Source organism: Perna viridis, chromosome 6 (genome assembly GCF_037379345.1).
Source record: "Perna viridis isolate PV_CMFRI_1.1 ecotype Kerala chromosome 6, ASM3737934v1, whole genome shotgun sequence".
Classification (NCBI taxonomy): Eukaryota; Metazoa; Mollusca; class Bivalvia; order Mytilida; family Mytilidae; genus Perna; species Perna viridis.
In genome coordinates this window covers 30,269,987-30,297,098 of record NC_142450.1, presented here as the reverse complement: position 1 = coordinate 30,297,098, position 27,112 = coordinate 30,269,987, and the positions used below count along the sequence as shown (strand labels likewise).

General features: G+C 31.0%; 1 protein-coding gene across 5 annotated transcripts; it reads left to right on the top strand.

Moving 5' to 3' along the window:
* Window positions 1-624: 624 nt before the first annotated feature.
* LOC148614501 (centrosomal protein 43-like) lies at window positions 625-26,974 on the top strand. 5 transcript variants are annotated; one of them, XM_088588604.1, is made up of 17 exons: window positions 625-731; window positions 6,108-6,161; window positions 7,297-7,351; window positions 7,709-7,797; window positions 8,272-8,400; window positions 8,829-8,864; window positions 9,358-9,414; window positions 10,749-10,819; window positions 12,340-12,401; window positions 13,790-13,899; window positions 14,416-14,591; window positions 16,108-16,170; window positions 17,897-18,024; window positions 19,373-19,441; window positions 20,624-20,657; window positions 21,204-21,336; window positions 24,021-26,974. In XM_088588604.1, the coding sequence occupies exons 1-17, from the start codon at window positions 651-653 to the stop codon at window positions 24,096-24,098; spliced, it is 1,425 nt and encodes a 474-aa protein (XP_088444730.1). In that variant the 5' UTR covers window positions 625-650; the 3' UTR covers window positions 24,099-26,974. The 5 variants fall into 5 exon arrangements, with proteins under 5 accessions (XP_088444730.1, XP_088444731.1, XP_088444729.1 ...); XM_088588605.1 differs by having other exon boundaries at window positions 16,108-16,179; window positions 19,373-19,414; XM_088588603.1 differs by having other exon boundaries at window positions 16,108-16,179.
* Window positions 26,975-27,112: the final 138 nt, after the last annotated feature.

The window sequence follows — 27,112 nt, the reverse complement described above, 5'->3', positions numbered from 1 at the left end:
TAAAACAATACAACATAAGCTCCTGAGAGCTTTTAAAATCGACATAAAAAACATGGTAGTTTTTTTAACATACCAAGAAAAAGTGAGGAGACATGTATTTTTAACCAAAGCAGAAAAAACCATTCTTACGATATTACTGATCATATAAATATACAGTACTGGAGCAGGCTAGATAAATTGTTATAAATTAAATTACCTTTCTGTTAAACGAAAACAATTTGATGACTAGAGCAGAAAACAACACAACTTTTCTCAGGAACTTCACTCAAACAAGCAGCTCTATCAATTGCACTTCGAATTTTGCGGGTAATATGAAAAGTATATTTCGCATTCAATTCTGATTGGCTGGAATGGTTATTTGAAGATTGTCATTGGCTGTTGTTATTGACGACATAACATACCTCTGGGTTCTTTTCGGGTGTTTACTTTGCTGATAGGATAGCAGCAGAGAGTTACGAAACGAACACCTGTTCCGAGCAAAATAATTCAAACTTTTGTTAATAAATTTAACTTTTAATTATATATTTTTTCTTTATCAAAAATTTACTGATTTTAAGTTAAATAATACTATAATGACAAATTTTCATTGCATTTTACTGTAGTTAACAATTTCCGATCATGCGCTCTTCAGGGAAAGTTCGAAAACAATCATGTCGGCAGACGAAGATACCGAACTCCGAGATCTTGTTGCTCAAACACTAGAAGCGAACGGAGTATTGGGCAAAATTAGGGTACTTAAACGATAGGTTGACCTTTACTTTCACGAGCACTCCAAATGATTACTTGTCTAAAATCGGTTTACTGTAGAAAATAGTTTTCTAGAAGCGTTGCTGATGACGCTTTAATTTTGCATCAAACGTGCAAGTACCAACAAGAAGTTGACGAAAAAGTCGATTAGTTTAACTACGTTTTCTTAATGTTAATATCCGTCAAATAAGATGCAAGGCATCGCATAGTACTGAATAATTAAGAACCCAGTTTTGCTATTAATCTTTTCATGTCACATTGGCTGCAAATCAAATTTTGAACGAGGGTCTGAAAAGGGGGTACAATATTAAACTTAGCATTGTAGGGTAATATGCTGCCGAAGGGAGCGTTTAAGGTTGTATTATCAACTTGGTTCTGTATACTTATCCCAAGAAAAAGCATCAATATCTGGTTTGTACTTGCATTTTCAGGAGCTGAAAAACAGCATATGATATGGCAGCTTCATTTGCGTATACTTGTATATTTGCGAATGAGAGTTTCGATTTTTAAATACAAATCGAATCATAGATTTTTCAAGATAGGGTTGTCCTTAAAATCTGCAGTATGGTGCCCATGCAGATGTTTACGAAATTTACGTAATCAATAATACCCATAATTCTCGAGTCAAAAAAAATTACGAAACCAAAATAAACCATGAAACAAAAATAATCAGTAAAAGAAAGAATCAAAATGGAACAATTCGATAATATGAATCAAATTGTAATAGAAAACATTAATCAAATAATTAAATACAAAATGAAACAGAATGAAGTGAAACTAAATACAGTTAAAGTTATCTTTTAAGACAAATTATAAGAACCGTAATGTTAACCAGAGCCGGACAATTCAACCCAAAGACATTTCAGACCATGGAAACCAATAATTCTTTATGAATACTGGACATTTCGGCCAATAGACATATCAGACCATGACAATTAGTATAATGCTTTAGGGCAAATATATATCATTACAAAACTTACCATCTTAAAGGTTATAAATATTATATATCAAATCAGAGCTGACAAAAATTATCAAAGTTGTTCTTAATTGATGTTTCTTCGGGAGCGTTAAAAGGTTTCACCTTCATCATATTCAGGATCTCCTAGTATTGTGACCTGGTCTAGTTGGTAAAGAATCATTACTTATGCTGAGGCACCTTTTTCAGTGACATAAGAGAGACGACTAAGGGTAAAATGACTATTTGCCTTGTTTACATGTGCATGTGGAAGACTCAAAAGTAATGTGCGTAGAATATTAGGTACTAATTAGGTTACTCAGAAATAACCTATTATAAGTAACAATGATAAAATTTAAGGGTAACTAAAGAATTAGAAACAAAATAGTAAGTGGAATTTGTCGATAAACATGGAAATGCCTTATTTTTGTTGTTGATGTGCATCTTTGCTAAACTATAGTACAGTTCTCTGAAATGTTATCAGTTGCCTTTGATTTGGTATTGGTTGGCAAAAAATCCATTATGTGGCACTGGGCATCAACTTTAAATCATCACAACTTTAACATTAAAGATAATTGATAAATTATTTTGCTTCCCTTAATTAAAAAAAAAATAAAAATGTTTATTCTCATAAACCAAAATTACAATGGCAAAGTGGATTCCTGTTATTTGTATAACTTATTTGTCTGAAAAATACGCAATTAACAGAAAATGTCTCTTGGGAAAATTCCTGATGTTTTCAATTTTTAATTAGGGTATATTCTTTCCTCATGTCTAATTATGCCAAGTAAATTTAAATGGCAGGTCCTCATCCAACCTTCTCAAAAATGTGGGGAGGATTTTAATTTTTATTTTATTTCTTACCAGATAATTGCTAGCTTAATTTTAACTACATGTTTCGATATGTTCTAAATCCAAAGACACATCAGTTTTGGACAAGAAACTTCGTTTTAGTCACCAAAAAAATGAAATGCTTGTGTGCTATTTTAGTATTACAATACTAGAAACTAAAGTGGAAAAAATCCTGATTTTGGAATTGCTGCCCTAATTTTCTTTTATTTTCGTCAATGTTTTAGGGGTGTGAGGGGGTCAAAATCGTACTATTTTTATTTGGCCATAGATTCTTACTTTAGTGTCAAGTGAAAAGAAAGAGAAAATATTGTTGTAAAAAACAAATTTCATAAAAAAACAACCTGAGGTATTTTACTAATGATGTATTGTTGGTTTACCTGTTAAGGTACATTTTGGATTAAATTTTGAAAAATATTTATGCATTTAAAGAAATTCTCATTTTTGGCAATATGTTTTGCAAACAAGAGGACTTATTACATGGATAATATGGGAACATTTCTCCATCTTCCGTTTTCTATAGATAAATGATGATTTAGAGTTCTAAATCTACATAATGTAAAAACTCCAAGGCACAAAATTTATTCTTAAAATTTGATATTTTAAAGCTTTAGGAGAGGCATAAACATCTTCATGCAAGCTGTTTAAATTGATCAACAAGCTTTGGCTTAATATTATTATGCATATTGAAAAAATGGTTGTGCCAAATGTAAGAAAATCCACAATCATAAAAAACTGATCCTATAATTCTAATCCATTAAATATCCACATTATACTCATGTACATGTACAGCTAATCTGTATAGTAAAGATGGGAGTATTTCAGGGTGCTCTATCAGCTTTACCCCATAATTGAGCATTCAGAGTTTAATATTGATATATAACGGGTACTTTTCTAGTTCACAGTAAACCATCTAATTAGAGGTTGACCTTTTTATATTTGATAAATTATTATCTGTGGAAATTTCAGATAATTATTCAATAATTAGGCTATGTAAAAATGAAATTGAAGTAACAATGATAAAAGAAAAAAAGTGGATTACAATTAAAAGTCACTACAAATTTATTTTTGAGATATCAAACTTATAAATTCACAGACAAATTATGATTTATTTAATCTATTAACATAAAAATTTTCCAGATCCAAATTTGATTAATATAGTTATTAAGTTGTAAAAATTTGAATTATTATTGTAAAATTGCTTACTTTTTATTTTATTGTTCATTTCTCAACCAATTTGACACTAAAAGAGACGCATATTATTGGATATGACATCACTAATTAGATTGGCAAATTCCCTACAATTGATTAAAAAATCATTTTATATAGACACTTATGGGGGATTTCTTGACTATAATAGTGCTCAACTAAAATATTCAAAAAATTCCAATAAAATGTGCTAGTGTACATAGCAAAAAATAGGGTGCACTTTGGGTAATCTTACAAAGACAAGTTCTTTGTTTCTGGTGTTAGGATAAAAAATTGATGTGAAGTTTTATCTAAAGCCAGTGTACATATGTAAAATGTAATTTGAAATGAGAAGAACATCCCTTGTGATGAGTTAAGTTTTGCCATAATGAAAAGTATGTTAAGTAGTAGTCATTTTAAGATTCATGCAAATTCTGTAAAATGTGATACACTCCAAAAAAGGCTACACATTTTATTTTTGTTTATTAAGTTGCTTTATAGGTCTTTATTATGAAATGCATAATTATTTATTCCAATCCGTCTGCTCTTAGGAGATAATTCACATTGACAATCCAACAGATTCTGTTGTATTTAAGTGACATTTACAGAGTTATCTCCCTTAATTTTAAATTCTACAGTATATTCTTTAAAATTTTTATCTCCTAAGAACAAGGGTTGTGTGAAAGCCACATGTTAATTTCTGTTTACTTAACATTTTAAACAAATCATCAAAAATAAAAATATGTAGGCTTTCCAACCATGAATCACATTTTGCATGATTCTTACAATGTAGCTGGAGTTAATTCAACATGGAATTAATCATATTTTTTGTCTAAGTTTACAAGGTTTGGGAAGACAAGGGAACATTGGCCGTTCGCCTTTTCTGGCTTGCAATGACCCTTTCATCTATAAGAAAATTATATGGTTACTTAAAATGGGACCTTCAAATTGTGAGTGTCTAAAATATCCTATGAATGGCCCCTTCTCAAAATATTGTTCCCAACCACTGAGTTCAAGGTAACTAAAAATGTACTGGAACTGATCTTTACTTGCCGAAGGCCATGTGAGCTATTGCCATCTCTTGGCATCTGTCTCCGTTGTCATCGTTAACAATTAAACAAAACTCTTCTCCTTTTCAACTACTGGACCAATTATAACCAAACTTTGTGTGAATGTCCTTTAGGGTATCCTGCATAGAACTGATGTGGGGATTTTTGATCTGTCAAAAAATATGGCTGCCATTACTAAAAATAGAACATAGGGGTCAGACAATAGTTTTTCGCACATATCTCCAAAACGGTTAGGTTTAGCTAAATTCTGACATAAGGGTAAAAGTGTGCAGTATGATGAGATCTATCATGGCAGTGAGCAATTTAGGCTCCAGTGAGCCTCTTGTTGTGTTTTACATTTTGTTGTAACATTGATACAAATGTACTTCAGCAATGATTCATACACCTTTGAATTTCTGATCAACTATTTGTATGACAAAATAATACCTTTATATAATCCATACAACTTTTTAAATACACTATGGCATTAAGATTTGGCTACAGTCTCATTGAACAAGCAGTTATCTAAGACATGTAAAACAAGAGGCTCCCAGGAGCCTGGATCACTCATCTGGTTAAAGTTTGCTTTTCAAGGGCGACAAATTTATTAAGGAGTTGTCCAGCAATTTCGACTCAAGAAGACTTTGGTAGGACTATCATAAGGGTCACTTCAGCAATTGAATGTTTTTTTCTATCTATTATCGTTTTCAAGGTAGATATTGGCTGAAAACTGTAAAAAAAAAAACAAAAAAAAAAGTCATTTTTCATCTTTCAAGAGCAATAACTCTTATAAGAAGTTGCCTGACAACTTTGATCCCTGAAAACTTTTGAAGGCCTTATAAGGGTCATTTCAGAAAGGGCAATAACTCCAACATGCCTTAACAGATCAATATGAAAATTTGCCCACAGATAGATCTCTTCACGCTGAACACTTTTGACTAACGAACTGAAAAGTTAACCACAAAGACCAATTCAGCTGCAGTTCTTAGTATACATTATGAATAGTTTTGAAATGATTTAATAAAATTACAGATTTGCATAGATGTACACTTAACTTGACTACATCACATGACTTGTCACACTTGATTTTACATGTACTTAAGTGAAGAGGATAAGTTTGAAATACATGTAGATAGGGTTATGATTCATTTAAGAAATTCTTCCAGCATTACTAGTTGAAATACATGCAATGAATGTCTTTCAACGGATTGGTTGTTGAGAAATTTCTTTGCTTTGGTCTTCTTCCAAAGATCACTCAAATACTCTGACGACAAATGAAATAATCTTTGCTGATGTCTTCATTTTTTGTTTGATTTCAGGCCCAGCTTAGAGCAAGTGTCTTTCTTGCATTAGAAGAGCAAGAGTCTTCACAGGTAATGACATACACATGTTGTAGAACAGTTATGGTGAGATCGATTTATTTTGTTTGTTGTTGCCTCATCCACTTCTTCATATTGTATTTGTTGCCTTTAACATATTTTTTGCTGTTGCATAGATATTTTATGCTCATAATTCAAACTGTTGACAATACTGAGTGTTGACCCTGAACATATTATAGTGGCTTCAGTCATGACAAAATGTGTGTCTGACAAAAATTCATCAGGTTCAGCAGAAATTTCACATTTTTTAGTTGAGCACTACTAGAGTAGGGAGAAGTCACATGCCATTGGTCGGTTTTAAAGCTTTTATTAGGATCCAGAGTAGAGGACACCCTGTATAGTAATCACTCTGTCCTTGTGTCTGTAACAATCGTGTTTGGGCTGTAACTTTGTTGACTTTTGGTGGAGGCTTTTTAATATTTGGCATGAAGGTACATGTATATCAGGTCAAGATGATGTGTTGCATACCATGGTTGGTAAACCTTGACCTCAAGGTCAAATTAATGATTTTGCAATACAGATTTTTGCCCGATCTGTAACTTTGTTGTCCTTTGGTGTAAGCATTTTGTATTTGACATGGGTGTAGTTCAGCTCAAGACAAAGTGTCAACTACCATGGTTAATTACCTTTAAACCTGAACTTTGACCTCAAGGTCAAATTAATGATTTTGCAGTACAATTTTGTGTCAGGCTCTAACTTTGTTGTCTTTTGGTGTAAGCATTTGGTATTTTGCACGAGGGTAGCTCAGTTTAAATTTTTCATATAATTTAAATCCTCTTAAATTTTCACGATACACTTTTTTTAGGCAACAAAGTGGTCTTTAGAGATGGTTTCCATCTCAATATTATATAGTTTCGTCAATTTCTGCATTTTTTTGTTGGCTTTATAAAATCATGTTTGAGTAAAACAATGGAATATTTATAACTAATTGGTATTGCATATGTTGACTTCATTTTAAATGTTACATATACCTTCCATTGAAGTATTTGCTACATTTGATATTATGATATTACTGTATGCAGTGCATGAACACATCAGATGATATGTGTTATGTTATTTATGTATATATTAGAGGTTAAGCTAATGTATGACTAAAAACCTTTGAAAACATGTTTTTTTCTTCTTCCAGAACAAGGCATATTTAGCTAACCATAATCTAAGAAAATTTCTCAGTACAAAAGAAGGTATGCTTTGTTATTATTGCCCAATATCTGTAATTACTATTGTGTACAAGTAGTATATAGAATGCACTTTTTTAGCTCTGTATTTTAAATATTTTGAATATGGCACCACTGCTTAGACCATAGTTTTGTAAAATGGTGCAGTGTACTGTTAATTCATTATTTCATAGTGAAAGAAGAATGAATTGGATTGGATTGGATGTGAACTGCAATAGTGTCATTTCATGGATTTTATATTCAGATATAAGTTATCATTGCACTGAACCTTAAGAAAAAAGTCTACATTATTTTTGATGTATTGTGCATCTATTTATTATATCTAAGTAAAGGCGTACCACAACATTTTCACTTTTTAACTAGGCAAGGCAGTTGCTGGGTTGATAAAAGAATTTCTGGAGTTTTTCCAATTAGAGTATACGTTAGCAGTCTTTGAACCAGAAGCAGGATTTGTGAGTAGATGAAATAAATTTTAAATGTTACACTGTGTAATTTCGTAAAAAGCTTCAATAGTTTGAAAGTTTCATATGTGCAAATATTTTAGTGCATGTGTCAATCAATGCCTTGGACTTAGTAATTTTGTTAAGGTTATGTCTGAATTTTTCAAGATTAAAATTTCTTAAACCATTTAAATAGATAATAATATAGCATGATGGTTTTTTATTCTAGGATTATTTAAACAATACAACATAGGTCCTGATCTTAATGCTTCTTACCGGTAAAATGCTGTTTATGAAATGTGATTTTTAATTAGGTTTTTCAAGATAATTGAGACCAGTAATTTCATTAGTCTAAAATAACTGACTATTTCAATAAACACATAACCACCTTTTATAAATACTACTATACTACCCTTAAAGCCTAGTAAAAAAAACATATTTACTTTTATTACATATAAGTTAATTGTAAAGTTCTGTTTTGTGCAGAACATACCTAATGAGCCCAGAGACAGTCTTGCTCGAGAGTTGAATGTGGCTGATACTGGTGGAACAGAAGCGCCTTTAATAGCAGAGTTACTCCAACAGAAAGGATCTGGCCCTAAGACCCCAACCCATGTAGGTGTAGTAATGGGCTTTAAGGTTTTAAAATATAGGTGTGAATTATAGTAGTCTTTAGTGGTTGTTGAATTTTCATAACATACATGTGTGTTTAAAATATTTAAATTAGAAGGTTTTTGGTTAAAAACACTTTTAAGCAACTAAATGATAAATGGATTAAAGCGTTTTTAGTATTTCATTTGTGGGATTTTTTTTTATTTATTGGGAAAATTATTGTATGGGTTTGTATGCAAACACATAACTTCAATTAAATTTTGTAATTTGTCCATGAAGAGTTGTCTACCTTGTTGGGCAAGAGCTTTTCATTTTGATATTATTAGACAAGACTTAGAAGTATCTTATTGACGTTTTGTCCAATATAATGTTTTTTTTAAAAAAAAAACTAACAACACTTGTACAATTCTGCACCTTTTTTTACCTAACAGATCAGTTTAGATGAGGCACCACCTTGTATACCCAAGGTAAAACATTGTTGTTTTGTTGTGTTCTGTGTCCAACATTTATCTTATAGTTCATGGGTACTTTATTTTTATAAAAATGTCCTTTAAAAAGTAGGTCTACGTTTTTTCACTTTTAAAGCTAACCTTTATGTATCATCCTTCAAAAACTTTTTTTTTTCAAAAAAATATTTTATGGAAAATTTATAATTTATCAAGCATCAGACATGATTTTTTTTTCATTTTCAAACAGAATTTCTCTTTTTCAACTCAGCATTTAACATACAACTCTAGCTTATATATAGCATATTCAACACTTTGTATTTCATTTTTTTGTCAGCTGAGTTAAATCATGTCTGAATAATGTTCTTTGTAGTTTCAGTTTTCAAAGATAATTTCAAAAACTTCCTTTTGAAAAAATGTCCAAAAAAAATGAACAACGATGATTATGATTTTCTATCTAACTATTGAAAATGAAAAAAAAAATATTAAGAGAGATTTCTTCTGTCTCTTTCAGGATTTGACACCAAAACAAGTTGATGATGCACAGCAGAAATTTGATTATTATGATAAGGTAATTAGTTTTTAACCAAATGATGTTCAGTCCATGAACAATGTAGTGAACGTGGTGTCAGATAATTAGTGAACTCTTTTATTATATTCACTAGCATTAGTTGAAAGTACTGCAACAGTCTCGGAGATTAAATCTAGGAAGACCCTTTTCCATGAAATCTGTCTAGACAATATTTTTATGCCCCGCAATGATAAGTTGGGGGGCATGTTGTTTTACCCCTGTCCGTCCGTCCGTAATTCCGTCTGTATGTAATTGTCCGTAATTCTGTCCATCCCATAAGTTTTCCGCACTTTTTTTGAAAATCCTTGAAGATATTGAACTGATATTTTGTATGTGAGTCTTTCATGATTAGTTACAGATCGTGTTATAGTTTCGTTCCGCTACGCTGAGTTTTACCAGATTTATGGGCCCTGGACTTAAAAAATTCCATGGAAATAACAGTTTTCTGCACTTTTTTTGTAAACCCTTGAAGATATTGATCTGATTTTTTGTATGTGAGTCTGTCATGATTAGTTACACAATGAGTTAAAGTTTCGTTCCGCTACTTTGATATTTACCAAAAATATGGGCCCTGGACTTTAAAAATTTCATGGAAATAACAGTTTTCTGCACTTTTTTTGTAAACTTGAAGATATTGAACTGCTTTTTGATATGTGAGTCTGTCATGATTAGTTATAAATCAAGTATAAGTGTCATTGTTCTATGCTGAGTTTTACCAAAATAATGGGCCCTGCACTTTAAAAATTGTATTGAAATAATAGTTTTTCGCTTTTTTTTTGTTGTAAATTCTTGAAGATATTTGACTGGTTTTTGGTATGTGAGTCTGTCATGATTAGTTACAGATTGAGTCAGCTATGCTGAGTTTTACTCAAAACCACATGCGGTGGCATTATATGTGTCTCACAGACACAATAACACATCTGACAAAGTGCTTTTTACAATTATGAGTTATGATCTAGCTGTATGAAGGTTAAATGCGGGGGCATCACTGTATCTAGTTTGACAAATATGTTTTTTTAAATGCATAAGTTGGGTAACATGCCTACCTGCAGTCTGTTGCTTCTGTGAGCTAGCACAGTAAAGATTCGAATCAGGATGAGCAGAGTTTGTCTGATTGGTCAATCATTCTCATCCTGAATTGCACAAAATATCTGCCATTGGAGGTTAAACCATAATCAATCAATCATTCATTTAATTTCATAGATGATTATTATGGTGAAGAGTAATCCTTTTTTCTCAATTTTAATCAATCTGTGGCATACTTCTTTAAATCTTTTAAGTTTTAGTGATTTCATTGAAGCATGGTTAGATTGTCCATTTACCTTCTTTAACAGGATGGAAATGGTGAAATAGACATAGATGAACTGAGAGATTTATTCATAGACCTGTTCCCTTCCTTCAATAGGTAAATACAAATAATTTTGAGTGTGAATCTTTCCTGTTAGTGACAGATTTAAGAAAACAGTATTTTTAATTATATTATTAAGCTAAACAACAATTAGAGACATTCATTGGAGTAGCATCTGTGATTCTTTTACCGATTTTATGTGCAATATGCAGACCTGGCAAAATCATTTTTCAGCCTGTCGGACATTTGGTCCAACAACCTAACGAAATCTGCTGGAGCGAACAATTATATGCCAGGCCAATTTAAATTTGCCTCGATTCAGACACCATCTTTAAACTTTAAAAGTTCCGGTTGAGGCGTGTCTAATAAAAAAAAAAAAAAACGCTTCAGACATGTGGTCCGGAAATCATGCAAATTTAACTAGACCGACGACTAAAAGTACCGGTATTGTCCGACAGCCCGATGAATTTTGCCATGACTGAATATGATGAAGTAAAAGATGTAGGGAAAATGTAAATAAGACAACAACCAAAAATGTGGTATAGACAATTACTGTACACTTGACTTGACATAAATTCTATATACAGTTGAAGCTTAGAACTGCAGGAAAATATGAGCTGCACTGAGCATTTTCACCAGTTCAAGAAGAATATGTTTATCAAAGTTTTTGTCTATTCAGTGGATTGTTATTGTCTTTTATACTGCACCAGAAAAAAAAATTAAATTAAAACTATTTAAGCAAGAAAAAAATATTTTTTTTTATTCAGAGTGAGTGACATAGTGGTATCCTGGCAAATTCAAAATAATTTAATGTTTGTGATGTCACAACAAAGTAATATATTTAGCAGAGACTGTATATCGCTTGTAAAAATACGGTCAGTGCATTTTGGCTGCTCAAATAGCACAGTTGTACAACTTCACTTTACATCAGTAAATCATTATTAATCCCTATGAAAAATTTACATTGAAACAATTATTGTAATGAAAAATACAAACATAAAAGAACATAATGAACTGACACAACCACAGCAGAGGTGTTTACTTATACGGATTTTCCGTACTTTCTACGGATTTTAACTGCAAATTACACTCTACGGATTGTGAATATCGCCATAGCACCTTTGTTCAAATTTCAGAAAGTTCAGGATTTTACCAATCATTTCCATAGAATACTGCGAATTGACATCAAGCAGTATAAGCAGATGTCACAGAGCAATTTTCTGGATTTTGAACATTTGGAACACGCTTGACAGTGACATTCTTGAAAAGTTTTTTGTCAGCTATTGAGAAGAACATTGAAACTGACATTAAGACCTGATTGTCTGCTTTTGACAGGGTTGAGTTTACTTAGGTTTTACTCTATTTCAGAATAATGTGACTGAGTGGGGTGGCATTTCTACATGTGGGCTGTTGCTTCTGCCAGCTAGCACAATAAAAATCCTGCTCAGCATGTCTTACTAGTACAAAGTGGGGGTCTGTTCAATTGGTCAGTTGTTCTTGTCCTGAAATGCATGAAATATCTGCCTTATGATGTAGCCATATTCAATTGTTATTCTCATTTATTAACTTGATTACAGGAACATGCTAGATCGTTATGTCAATGATGAATTTCGAGCAGCAGATAAAAATTTTAGTAGAAGTAAGTACATTTTAAGATACCTTTGTATATAATTGAACCATAGCTATGTAAGTTTCACAAGTTTTCAAAGGACATTTATCTTCAGTTTCTGAGTAGGACATATCGTCTGATAATTTAATCTAGTAAATTTATAGGTTTTATAGGTACTCCCTTAATGAATGTCAAAGTTCAAAAATATCTATTGGAAAGGCCTAGTTAAATCTACACAAATCATCTAATGCATTGATTGTAACTTATGGATGATGACACGATAACCGCAGTCCATGTAGTTGGTTCTGTAAGAAAAAGTCCTTGACCAGTTGCAGTTAGTTAAAAAATTATATTTCTATTCTCAAACAGCAAGATATTTACATGTACTTCTTCAAGAACAAATTCCATTATCACAGTCACATACTCTAATTAAATTATGTATTTAATAATTCGAGAGATAATGTGAAATTTCAATTAAGTATTTTCTGTTATTTTAAGGATATATGTCTCTCCTTCCTCCAGGTAAATATTACAGCATGGGTTTATGTTTCGTATTGAAAGTCATTTTTAAGGGATCCTTCAATACCTATTGCATTTTATGAGTCTGTGGAATGGTTGTAATTCCTTGATATGATAAAGAACAGCTCAGTGGTTTAAAACTTTAAAAATACTTAGGTTAAAGAATATTCTTAACTTTCAAGGTAAATCAAAGTCTTGGAATTTCATGACCCTGTATACAGTTAAGAATATTCTAAGACTCAAGTACCTTTTTTTTATTTGTGGTGCAACGGCCAAGGGTTGTCCATGAAGTATTTCTCCAAATGCATGATTAAAATTTAACCTTTTACCTTCTTTTGTGTGGTATTGAACACTGTGGCTTAGGTTGTTCTACAATATGGTAAAACACTCAGACTTCATGATTTACTACAGTTGAATAATTACCTGAATATTGTGTTGCATAAGTTTTTTTAAAATAACAAAGAACATATTTTTCCATATTAAATTGTGTTGTTAGTATCTTATGGGTATGCTGCATGGTAAATGTGAAGACATGCATGGAGTGGGACTGATGAAATGATTATGTGTTAGTTAGTAAAAAAATATTGGTCGTAGTGTTACTACCAGCTTATCAGCTGCAGTTCTCCTGAATTTTCTATGGTAAATTTATTCTATATATATGTAATAAATATTTGATGACATTCAAACAATCATTAGATTGTACAAATATTGCTACTCTGACCTTTCCCAATCAAAAGAAAACAAAAACCAGTTGTACATGTTTATTTGGATCTCAAAATACAAATATTAAAATGGGCAAAATAATGGCATCAAAATGGGTTGCGCACAATAACTATTAAAAGTTGTTTTACTTTGGCCTAACCAATACATTTTACTCTGGTTTTCTTTGTTTTTTTCAGGTATTACTTTTGATGAATTTCTAGGAATGTATAAAAGACTATTTTTACTGTGTCGGACTGTTGTTTCTGGTGAAGTTAGTGATATTTTACCTCCTAGGCCATCACAAAAGGTACCTGATAACTACTTGTGCATGTCCTAGAACTGCCATACTTGAAAAAAAGTTACTATTATATTATCTCAGTGTGACTTCATTAAATTTGCATTGGATTGATAAAAAAAAAATTTGAAAAAAAGTATATTTTTTGCATTGCAGTAAGGACTTTTTAGTTTAAGTCTTTTTTACTTCGGTTGCAAGTGCTCCATTCAGTAGTAGTCCTAGTAATGATAGATAGTAAATTTCTTAGTAATAATCTGTGTCCTAGGATTTCACTTTCCTGTCAACTTGGGCAAGTGCAATTTAAGAGTTGAAAAGATGTTATGTTTTACTTTCCCTTGGGCAAAAAACTTTAAATTTTGAAATTTTTATTAAGTTCTGAAAGCAGAATTTGAAATGGAAACTTAAAATCCTAGAATACTCTAATATTGTAAAGGATCCCAGATTAGAATATTGACTTTCTCATAAACAACAATGCTACTTATGAACAGTACTTTTTAGTTAAAAAACATGTAAACTATATTTTGTCAGAGTAACAGTATCTCTGAAAACAGGAGTTATGTGGACTCGAAGAATCTAAAGAATTTACAGAATAGTAAACAAAATGATATGAGGAATGGTCCACAACGAGTTGGCTCGGATGGTAGCGATATTGAAGAGGACCCATTCTTTGATGACGTCCCCTCTCATAAATCTTATAGTAGAAGGTAAGAAAACAAATATTAGTTAAGAAAATAAAAACTGTTATCGAGGATCATAAAATTACTTGCGAACTTTTAAGTATTTATTTATTTGAATATTTCTTTCATAACTGCATTTCTTGTAATGTGAAGTTTAAGGATGTGTATTTTTGTGTTAGGTTTTAGGTAGAAGTTGTGCACTTGTTACACATATTATTTCATATGTACACTGCATTTTGTTACTGTTATTATATAATCCAATTTCCTGTAGAATATATGAAATTTGGTTCGTTAGATTTTTGTTATTCCTTTGTTTTGTTTATGTCATTTCTATGTTACTAATTATTACTAGAACCACATTATGTACATGTATTATATATGTGTGCTACACAGCACTGTTTGTATTCTGCATTGTTACTGCATATATATGTATGTATCCATATGTATTCACTTTTACAATTAGGTCTGAACTTTTCTGTGTATTTTAAATAATAGACATGTAGGTATTTTACTATTAATTTGAATATTTTTACTGCATTTTTTTAAAGTAATACTACATTCACAAAAAAATGAAATACATGGTAGTTCTATCAGTGAACTATTTTGAAGACTTGCAATATTTTGGAAATATATTTTTAACCTTTTTTTTTAATATAGGTTTGTCTCCCTTTGTGCTGTTTAATATATATATTTTCTTTAAATTGGGTTTATTTTAGTAGATTTGTTGTCATTTTATCTATACTTACTATACTCATCTATACTTTCTATTAACTCTGTTCAATTTGAGAAGAGAAATAGTCATTTTAAGGCCATAAAAATATGTCAGCTTAAGTGTCAATCTTAACTGCATCAAGTTATTGAAAAGACAAGGAAAGTTTTGAAATTCCCTGAATGTACCATGAAAAGTTCAGATAACCTCATACTTTTAATTGCTTTTTCTGCATTGCTTTTTTGCTAACAGTAATACATGATAAGTAACTGCTTTATTTAAAAATTGAATACAACATGATAGTTAAATACTGTGTAGTTTTTAGCTTAAAAATGATAAACATTGCTGTTATATAATTCTTAAAAAAAAACAAAAAAACAATTGAACTGTGACCACTTTGCTGTGCTAATTTGTTATAAGTTGTTATAAGAGCACCTTCTGAAAACATAAGATATTTACTGCATGGTCTTGTGGTTGTCTTTAATGAGTATTTTGTTGACAACATCTTGAAATATTTAATGTAAATAACCTGCGAGAAAGCATGCATGTTTCACCCTTATTGTAATTTATAACCTGTGTAACGTTTTGCATGAGATTTATATGCATGCATTGGTGTTCTGGATTGTTATGTTTTGGTAAACTTTTTTACTTTCAAATGCTGGATTTTGCTCTCTTCAACTCTTGTAATGTTGATACCATGTGGTAATGCAAATTCTTAATGTTAATTCTCTTTGAAGATTATGAAATATTTAGAACTTGTTTTGGAAGTTTGACATTTTACTGCTCAATATTTTTATAAAGTATTTTAATGAAGTACAACATTTACACACACAGACATACGGACCAGGAAGCAAGAGGAAGGCCATCTCAAATCCCTGTGTACTCCAACTTAAGGAGGTCTGAGGCGTATGTGGTCCCACTAAAGCCATGGTGTTTCACTCATAATAACTGACCCATTTTTCATTTTCCTTCTAGCAGTGAAGCCAGACCTTCACTTTAATAGGTGTATTCAGTAAATGTTGCTTATAAAAAATACTTAGATAGCCCTTGATTACAGTGTAGGTAAAATTTTTATTTGACTTTCTTTTCAAACATATTAAGATACAGTGTTCATTGGAATTTAAAAAAAAAGAAAATATACAAGAAGTAGTCATCATATTTACAATATCTCTTTTGAAGTAAAATAAATCGCAAGTCATGAGGTCACACAGTGTATTTGATCACGGTATAATTACTTGCCACTGATTTATCATTTAAAACTGTAACAAAAGAAGAATATGGCCTTGCACATGTATTTAACTGATAGTGTGTTCTGTTTGGAGGTCTGGCTTACAAACGTTTTCCAATAACACTTGCATTGCTTTTCCATTAACCCTTTTGCTAACATCAAGTAGATTTAGTAGTAGAGATCTTTCTTGTCCAGAGACTTTGAGTTTGGAATTAGATTATCTCCCTTTTTCATTTGCTTTTCTCTACTGTTTGAAATGCTTTTCTTTGACACATCTCTGGTATCTATAAACTGGTACCTGTGTAAATGCTGTCACACCATGTGAATGCCCTATCTACTTCTGGCTACCAGAACTACCTCCTGGTTTGCTGTTTAGTTTGAGACTGGTTCCTTTCCAGATGATCTTGGGTGATGTTTTTTTTACATATTATAGTGTGCTGTTGGTTGATTTGCATAGACTTTATACTAGCTTCTCATGCACCCCCTTTGTATATTCATTCTTCTTATAAAAAAAAAGATCTCAACATTTTTATGTGCAATTTACTGCATTGCATGCATAAGATTGAGATCTAAATTGAAATAGTGATACTGCATTTTAATACAGCCACTTTTTGTAATTGTGTTGCATAGGGTTGAAGTATCATTAAGATTATAGCAACTTAACAAGAAAGATTTCACCATGTGTAGAATTGAAGTATTGAAAGTGCTCATTGCATACATACTATATTCTAACAAATTGCTATATTCAGACTTCATATTTAACAAATATAATTCTTACATATTGTCATGCAGATTTTATACAAATATAAAAATACATCTCAGTACAAGATTAACACCACTATGAGTTGCATGATGAATGTCTATATATACATGATATATTTCGAAAAGATTGCCAATAATTATTTGTGTAGCATCTAATGATAAAACAATATCAGCTTATTTACCTTTTATTTGTAACCACACTATTGTAACCACTATAAGACAAAATTAGAAATAAGAAATTTTGTTGGTATTAGTTCATTCACTCCAAGGAAATACTTTCTTGTGTTTTATCGTCCTTTCTATACAGTGTGGACTGCTTGTTTTATATGCTTCTTTTACTCAAAGGTATTGTTTATTTGAGTTTAGTTTTCCATTTGCTTCTTCCTGCTATTCCTACTTTTATATTCTGGGATATTCTCTACTTATTGTACCTAAATTATACATTTGTTGCTACTTGCATTATCCCATTAATACTTGAAATAGAATGAATTCATTTACTACTTTTCCCTTTCTTATTTAACAGTGTTATAATGACATTCATATACATGTGCAATTGAAATCACGAGTATAACTTAAAGTACCAGTTATCATAGATGAAGATTATGAAAAATACACTTGCTTTATCATTGGTAGTACTGAACAGTCTAAAAGTAAAGATACCATGCAGAATGGAACAAAGGCTTCAACAAATTATGGTGCAGGTGCTCAGTCCTCACTCCAAGGTCTTCCAGCTTTAAATCAAAAGTCTCCAAGGAAGTCCCGTAAGTCAAGAATTTTTATAGATTATTTATATAAATAGTTGTGAAATATCTCTGCTTCCTGTGTAATAAACTTTGATCATTCACATGTGAAATGAAGTTTGTAATTTCATTCTGTGTCACAGCATTTTTCCTGTTACTGATTATTTGGAGTATCTGTTCCCTGATCAGTTTATTGCGATAGCAAAATAACTTGTCGGTAAAGTTATGTTTAATGTGGATAAAAATTCCTTTGTTTTACTGTATTCATCAATAAAAATAAAAACTTTCTGACAGTAATAATTTGTAATGGAGTAGTCCTTTTTCATATTTATGGAATGCAAGCCATTTTAGCAAGTTTTTCAGTTTTTGGGGGAAAAGAAGAATTGTAAATATTTTTCTTTGAAACTTAAACTATTTGCACTTTGGTAAGTAGCTAATTGGTTACTGCAGCTATGATAAGTAAAATATTTGAGTTTGAAGTCAACTGTTGTCCATTGCTCCAATCAGAAAATAAACCAGTCTGTCAGATTGGAGAGTTACTTCCCTATGGTCAAAGTAAAAAAAAAAAAAAACAAGTCAGGAATATCAAAAAGGTCTATTAGGAACTAGTGTTGCAGTATTCTTTAAAAAAATGTAGCTAAGTATATTGAAATAGGCTTATGGGTAAAAGCGTTTTTAATTTGTTCAAGTTATGGGATTAACATAGTCTTGAATCAAGTTTAAATACTATTCATCTTCATTTTCAGGTATACCACCAAGTAATATGTTAAAGTGATTAATGTGTGTATGTTTGCAATAATGAAAAGCACTGCTTTTTTGATAGGCAAGATGTTTTAAAACAAACATTTGGATTCTAACTTAGCACTTGTTTTCATTTACACACGATGGCATATATGTGTAATGGCTAGTTAATCACTTCAGTGTAAAAAAAACACTTAAAAGTTAATTTGACTGGAAAACTGTATTTATATTTGATACAGATTTACCCATTTTTCTGTGAGATAATCACTGGCTGCAATGTTGATTTATTCACAAAGGTTTATATGTATAAAATAAAAGAGAGAATAATCTTTCAGAGTATTAACCATGTGTGCAAAAGTAGAAAATTGGGGAAATATAATCATTCAGCAAAGCTTTGATCATTCAGTTAAACATTTTAGAGAATTTGTGTAAGGTCATTTCAATTACCAAAATTGTTCATTACTATACAAGGAAGCTATGATTTTAAGTTTTTTATGAGCTACATGTATATTATTCTGCATCTAGGAAACATTTTTTATATTATTTTGTGCATGTATTTGAATGTAAAATTTATAATCCTGTATAGCACTTGGCTAGTGGTAGCACTGTGTTTTTTGTATCTTTACAGTGGAGAGTGACACAGAAGAGAATTTGCGTGCCATGGATAGGGGTATGGCTGATCTGGGATTAGAAGGTGGTGGGTGCACTTAACTTGTCTTATCCTCTAACTATAGCACAAATAATACACATTACCTTTTGATCCTTTGATTATTGTTACATTTTTTGAAATTTTTATGAAATTTATCTTTTGAAAAAGATTTTTTGGTTAATACAAGCAGTGGAAAATTAAGGAGTTTGGACAATTGTATTGAAGTGTATGAAATAAAAACAAATGCTTTTATTAGGTGCATGTTTAGTAAATGAAGAAATTACCTGCCAACTAAGCTTTGTCAGTCTAGAAGTAGTGTATTGAACTCCTTTATTAAACTTAGAATTCATTGCTTTGTTGACATAGCAAAATTAGAAAAAGTAGTTGATAAAGTCTTAAAAAGAAGTTGAGAAATAAATAAAATTGGAACTGTTCAGGGTAGGAAACTCACTCAAATTCCAGCCAGTCCTGAATACAATTTTCCAATATATTTACTATATGGCTAAATAAATTTTTGTTAAAATATGCCAGCCCTGCCAAAAAAAAAAACATGAAATAAACCAAGTTTGTCCCAAACGAAAATTTCTGCTTTCACAATATTTTATTTGTAATGAATTCACACTCCTTTTCACATTTTACTCATGAAATGTGTTTTTTTTTACACCTTTATCACCTGCCTGTAATCAATGAAATTGTATTTCTATAACAAACAGTTTCTCAATGTAAACACTACTATGAATGAATTTATGATCATGTTAATAATATATTGGTTGTCACACTATTTTTAAAAAAAAAATTAATGAGTGAGGTTTACTTTTTAATGGCCCTAAAATATGCTTTTAACATTGTTCATTGCAAGAAAACTTAGTAGAGGAGGTTATTTTGGGTTTTTATTTTATTGATTAATGAATAACAAGCTATTCTATATAGAGATGATGGCAAGGTAGGAAACTCAAATTCTAGCCAGTTATGAATACAATTTTTCAATATATTAACTATATGGTTACATAGATTTTTGTTAAAATATGCCAGTCCTGCCAAAAAAATAGCCAGTCTTGGGCTGGCGGGCAGGCTACTATTTCTAACTCTAATGATGGAGGGCTTTGAAACCAAGGACTGTTTCATTTTTCCTAATACATGGCTCTTATTAATTTACTTTTCGTATTGTTGATCATTTTCAATTTACATGTAATATTGGCATTAAATATTTTCCACAACTTTTTTCTGCAGATTTTGATTATGATGATGACTTCCAGAGCTCAGGGTATGTTTAGTGTTTCTACATATATTTAAGGTGGTAGACCTAGGGTAAGGGACATAACTCTTGAAATCAGGGATATATTTGTATCATATTCAATTTCACCAAAGCCTCTCAAGCTTTTGTTTGATGCAGAATAAAATCAAACCAAGTTAATAAGATGCTTACTTAATATGGATGTAAAATGCTGCATACAAAAGTTCCAATGATTTTTAAGAGTTGTGTCCCTTACCCTAAGTCTACCTCCTTAAAATACATTTTTTTTTCTCAAAGCTAAAATAGAGTTTGCTGACAACTTTGACAATTAGTTATCAATTATGAAAGGTGACTATATTACAAGTAGGTATATCCATGATGAAATAATGGTTAATTTAAATGAACCAAATTGAAGTGAAAACGAATCTTTTCAATTTGTGGTTTGTCGCTGAAGTGCCCTCTTTTCCAAGATTGTGCCATGTCCACTTATAGATGGATCAGTGCTTTAGTGAATTTTAAATCGGGAATCAACTTCCAGTTGACTACAGCTGATGATTGTCATTTTGATATTTTAAGACATAGTATGAGTAAGAACAGTCCCCGGACAGCTAGATCTGAACAGAATGGTAGTATTGTAGAGGAAATAGAGGAAGAGATAGATGATATTTCGATCGAAGGAGATGATTTACTCAGAAGTGAAAGAAGTGCGGTATGTTTAATGAAATGTAAAATTCAGGCATTACAAGTTCAGAAGATAATTTGGTCGTTTACTTGGATAGCTCCCATTTGAAGAATGAGAATGGCAAAAAAGTATTAATTATTTTTAAATCTGATGATTTGTTTGATAAATGGAGGCTTGCTTGGGAAATATTATGTTTTTATATCTGTATTGTTCTTTTAAAGGTTGTAGTTTTCTGTGTGTTTTATACCAATATCTTATTCAAAACAAATTACATAAGAATCAGCAAATCATGCCAGTACTTAGCTTTTTTTTTTACTTGAGAGTCAAGTCCCTAAAAATTCCTATATTTTCCTATAAATTTGAAGGTCCCTATATTTTCCCTATAATTCATTAAAATCACCTATAAAACCCTATATATTCAGAAAAATCTGTGATATTTTTTTCCCAAATGATAAAAAACACTGATATATAAAGCCTGTATGAATCATTGATATGCAATGTATCTCTTCACTATTTTATATGCAATTAAGATACTCATATATATGTATTAAATAGCTGTTTCTGGGAAAGTACCCGATAGGTGTGATGTTTTATAAGGTGTACTCAGGGCAGCAAAATTTAAGCCATCCTTATTGATCAGTGTATACTCATGTAAGTAGAAAGACTTTACAAAGAGATCTGAACAGCAGAGAAAGCAAATGCTAGGAATTCGTGCATTTTACCGTAGATCAGTTTAGCACTTGCAGAAGACTTGCAAGAGACTACCACTTGGGAATGCCCTTATCATGAGTCTTAGTTGTCTCAATCCATTGAAAAAGACTGGAACAGTCAGTGAGTCTGTCAGATTTATTCAACAAATATCCAGACAACTGGAACCGACAATTGATCTTGTGTTGGTTACTGATGGGTGGAAATAATATCAGCAGGATTGTAATCTGCCTGTAACAGTGGAGGACTAGAGAATTGACCACTACTGGAGAGAAGTATTTGACTTGAAAGGTGATGATGGCAAAACTAAGTACAAACTATTAGAGAAAGTAATTAAAACAGCTCTGGTATTGCTTCATGAAAATGCAGATGTAGAAAGGAGTTTGATAGTGAATATTGATGTGGTCAATGATGATAGGACTGCTTTCAGAGCAAACCATTAATGGCATATGAATGATGAAGGATGAAGTTGCATTTTATGATCCTGAACATAAACAGCCAAGAAACTTACCTTTCTTAAAGGAATTGATCAAAGCTTTGAAAACTGCACATGCTTGTTACCAAGCAAGGCTTGAAGAAGAAAGAAACAAAAAAAGAACTGGAATTATCCGAAGCAAGGGAGAAAAGGGAAAATGAAGAAAGATTAAAGAGAAAACCTAAAGAAGAACTAGCAGCTACCAAAAAAATTGAAAAAAAGAGCTAGAACTGTCAGAAAGAGATACACAAGTTAAGTTTGATATAGATGCAGGCAATCCTCTCCTTAAAGAAGGAAAAATGAAACTAGAAAAGATAATGAAGGAAAAGGACATAGATATATCATCTCTTCAGGTTGCCCAAATAATGATTGAAACATGTACAAGCAAATCAGAAAAAGCCTTAAGGAGCTGGAAAAAAATCAGAGAGAAACAAAAGGTGTTGGAAAAGGAGAAAAGCTCAGTGCTACAAAAGGTCACGTCTTTTGGGGGAAAAGATGACACAACATGCGAAGCATGATACAAAACACCATGAACACCGTTACCTATCAAGTAAAAAAAAGCAGGATGACAAGGAAAGCAGTTCTAAAAGCAAGGGAGAGAAATCAACTAAGAGAAAGAGTAAAACAACTGCAGCACACGAAGAAGATAGAAAGAGACAAAAGCATTAATGACATTTTCATGTACTCATTAGACATTTTGAATATTTGTTTCTTTAATTTTAATGTGATATAAAGACTAACTTCATAATGGCTTAATGTAAATTAGGAAAAATAATAAATTGGAGCAAAGGAATTGGCTGTAGGGGAGGAGGAGAGCAGGCCATAATACATGAACTTAGAATAGAGGGTTATATATAGATTTTGTATCAGAGATATAAGAGTTTGACAGGAAACTAATCAAAGTTAAATGTCTTTTTAGTTTACAATGTAAATTGTCATATTATTCCAGTTTTTGTTAAATACCAAATTTGCTAGGTTTCTAGGCTGAAACAATAGACTTTCAACACAAATCCTTCAATAAAAACCCTATATATCCCTATAAATTTATTTTAACATTCCTATAATCCTATATTTTTTTAGGCCAAAAGTGGCTTGACACCCTGTACTCTTCATATTAAACTATAATCTACATCATGTGGAAGCAAAAAGAAATTATAAACCGGGTATATGTTGAAAGAGATAACTCTTTCTCTTTCTTTTTGGAATGGTATATATATCTGATCTAAGAAAAATACAAGGCAAAATGAGAAAAACTGTGATACATATACTGATCTAAGAAAAATCAATCTCCGTTAAGATAGATCTTATTGTTTCTGAATACGGAATGAAACACGTCTTCATCCAAGACAAATTTGAGATGTCAATTTCAATTTTTATGATGATTATATGGAAAGCTCTATTCGTTTTACGTAATGTATCAAAAAGAGGTTGTCTTCTATGCAAATGCAAAAAAAAAAAAAAAAAAAAAAAAAAATACGTGTATGCTTTGTCTATTAAAACTGGTTAAGATATTTTTATTTGTTTACAGTTTGATGACATCACAACAGACAGGACCATTTCACAACATGATGGGTTTGATTATATGGAAGATGTTCAGTCTCCCTGAGGTGCTAGTCAGATATCTGTGATAGAACTTGAGTCTCATGCCAAGCCAAATATTTTTAATTTATTTTATGTAAGTGAGAGAGATGTAAGGGAGGAGAGAAGATCTTTCCAAAGGCAAAATACTATATGATGGGTAATTTTGGTGGGTGTAAAATTTGGCGATTTTGAAGCAAAAAGGTATACGAAAAATGCTGGTGTCCTTAATTTTGGTGGATAATCGAAGTTCTTAAGCCAAGAGTTAATTTTTGCAGAATTTATTTTGACATTTTTCGAAAGACGCCAAAATAAGCAACTACAAAACGTATTCTCTATGCAGTAGTTTGCCATTAATTTATAATACTCTCATGAGGTAAAGGGTCCCTCATTTTCATGTTGAAAATTTATAGCACCTTCATTTTTCTCAGCCTGCATGTTAACTTCATGAAATGTCAATTTTTACCCGATTTCATTTTGAAATGCTTTTGCCAGAATTTTATAACTTGATAATGGTAAAAAAAGTATGAGTGACAATGTTTATACTGTTGTTTTTCCTAAATATCTTTTACTTAAATGAAAGTTAATCTCAACAATTTCTTTTCTATTTTCTCTTTTTGAAAAATCACTGATTTGAAACATATTAAACTAGTTAAAGTTTGACTTTTGAACATTTTTAATGTGTTCAATTATAAACAATTTACATGAACAGTAACTACCTCAAAAATTCTTTTGAAACTGCAATAAAAATCTATTGAGGAAGCCCCTGTCAATAATGCAAAAATTTTCATTAATCACCCCTTTTCAATTGTAAGGTCAGTAACATTTTTTCTCATTGTATTAAACAATAACATTTGTTTTCATTTGTGTAACTACATGCAACATACCTTATACATGTACCATCACATTACTGACACATAAACAATCAACAATGTTCATTTTTGTTATTTCTTGGTGCATTTTTCTCTACAAGTTATTTATGCTATATTACATTATTTTGTAAGGTGTTTGAAAATCAACTGCAGGTTGTCTGTTTTCGTCTTTAAACTATTATGTTAATCAATTAGGCCTAATATCATCCTCATAATGACTTGTCCTAGAAAATCCTGCATGTAAATGCCTATGAATGAACAATTTAATTTTATCCTAACATTCAATAGTCATTTATTTATTCAAGTAGGCAGCAGTATAATAAAGTGTAAGATAGATTACTAGATATTTCACAAATACTAAATATACGATACCTATATCAATGTATTCTTGATCAAAAATGAATGAAAATTGGTCCATTCAAAAATAATTTCATGGTTCACAGGCAATTTCATGAAAATAAATAAGGGAGGCATGATTTCTTATTTCATTATTGCTATTAAAAAGAAACGGACATGTAAACATTGTTCAAAGCAGAAAAAAATGACAGTGGAGAGACTTTTTGGTCCTGGTTTTTTATTACAATAATGAAATTGTAATGATGCAAAAAAAACTAGAAGTGCCCAAGAATCATAAAATATTTTTGTTTGGCCCATAGAATGTAGTTGACATACTGATATAAATGATTCCAAATTGATTCTAAGTATCATGTACCTTGATATATTTTAGTGTTAGTCCATCCAAACTGCTGGATTAGTGATGATGAGATAATTTAGAGAGTTTGAAATTGTATTATATTGGAAGAAAATGATTTGGATTGGTCTACATTTGTGTATTAAGTTAGTTTACAACTTGTACTTAGATAATTAGTTTTTTAGAGCAGTTGTTTTAACTAATAACAAATTTTGTGTAGATCTGTTTTCTGAAGTGCTAATTTATGTATTCCGTCCAGTACAAATTAATGTTTTCCTCCATAGGTCCATGTATTCTGACTTGTGTTACATAGTATTAAATTGGTGTTTGGATTGATAGGTTTCATTTTCTTTTTCAAATAAGCAAAATTTGTAGTTAACTCCATGTTAATTTTACTGGTAAAATCTACTTCTGAACAAGAGAGATAGGTGTAAACTGCCTTATGAGATTAGTGTGTATCTGAAAGAATTTGACTTAGATCTTCAAAGCTTAATCACACATATTAGAAACTACCATAATTGTTAGTGTTTTTTCACTAAATGAAATTCACTATTTTTATTAAGAGACTGTCCATGTAGAAACCAAGTGGTTCCTATGATATGCATTGCACTTGGTCAATTATATCCTACAGAATGTTTTTGTTCCAATGTAATGTTTATATCATATGTATGTCCAGTAGCACAAAGATATTTCTAAATTGACAATGGATGGCCCAGAACATGATTTTACAGTTCCGCAAGAAAGTAACCAAATTCTGCACAAAATGAAAGAGTTATCTCACTTTTTCAATGAATTTCAATACTTTCTATGTAATTTATTTCGCATAAACCTTTGCAGTTAATCAAAAACCAAGATTCGACTTTGAGAAAGGCTTCATTTTGGATATGAAATAGATGAAATATATTATTTGAAAAAAAAAATGTGATGTGCCACCCACTGCCTAGTTTTTGCGTGGACCACATTTTAATAGATACTTGATTTTTTCATATATTGTTAACACTTGAAGAGTGTCATTTGTTCTTCAAATCAAATTAATCAATTTTCTCACTTAATTGCCCCGCCCTTATTTTGTATTTTTTAAAAAAGTTTCTTATCATAAATGTCAACTAAGTTAACATCATTGGGGTTGTGTAAGAGGTACATGACTAAACACAGCTTGTCTACTGTGTGTATGATTTTGTTATGTTAAGACTTAAGACATTGATTTCATATTTGGTCCAATTTCATTACCAATAATAAAAAGAGAGAGTTTGTGAAGAATTTTAAAACATTGTATATTACTTTTTAACTGTTGGATATTTTATGAGTAAAATATATTTATAATTAAAAAAATATTCAAGACTTGTGATGTCTTTTTAATATGACTGAATAGATACCACAAGCAGCCTGCTGTTCAGTGTAGAATGTGAATCTCAATCATTGTTAGAATTAATGGGTTCTACCTAAATACTTTAAAATAGCTTTTGCAATTGAAATGTA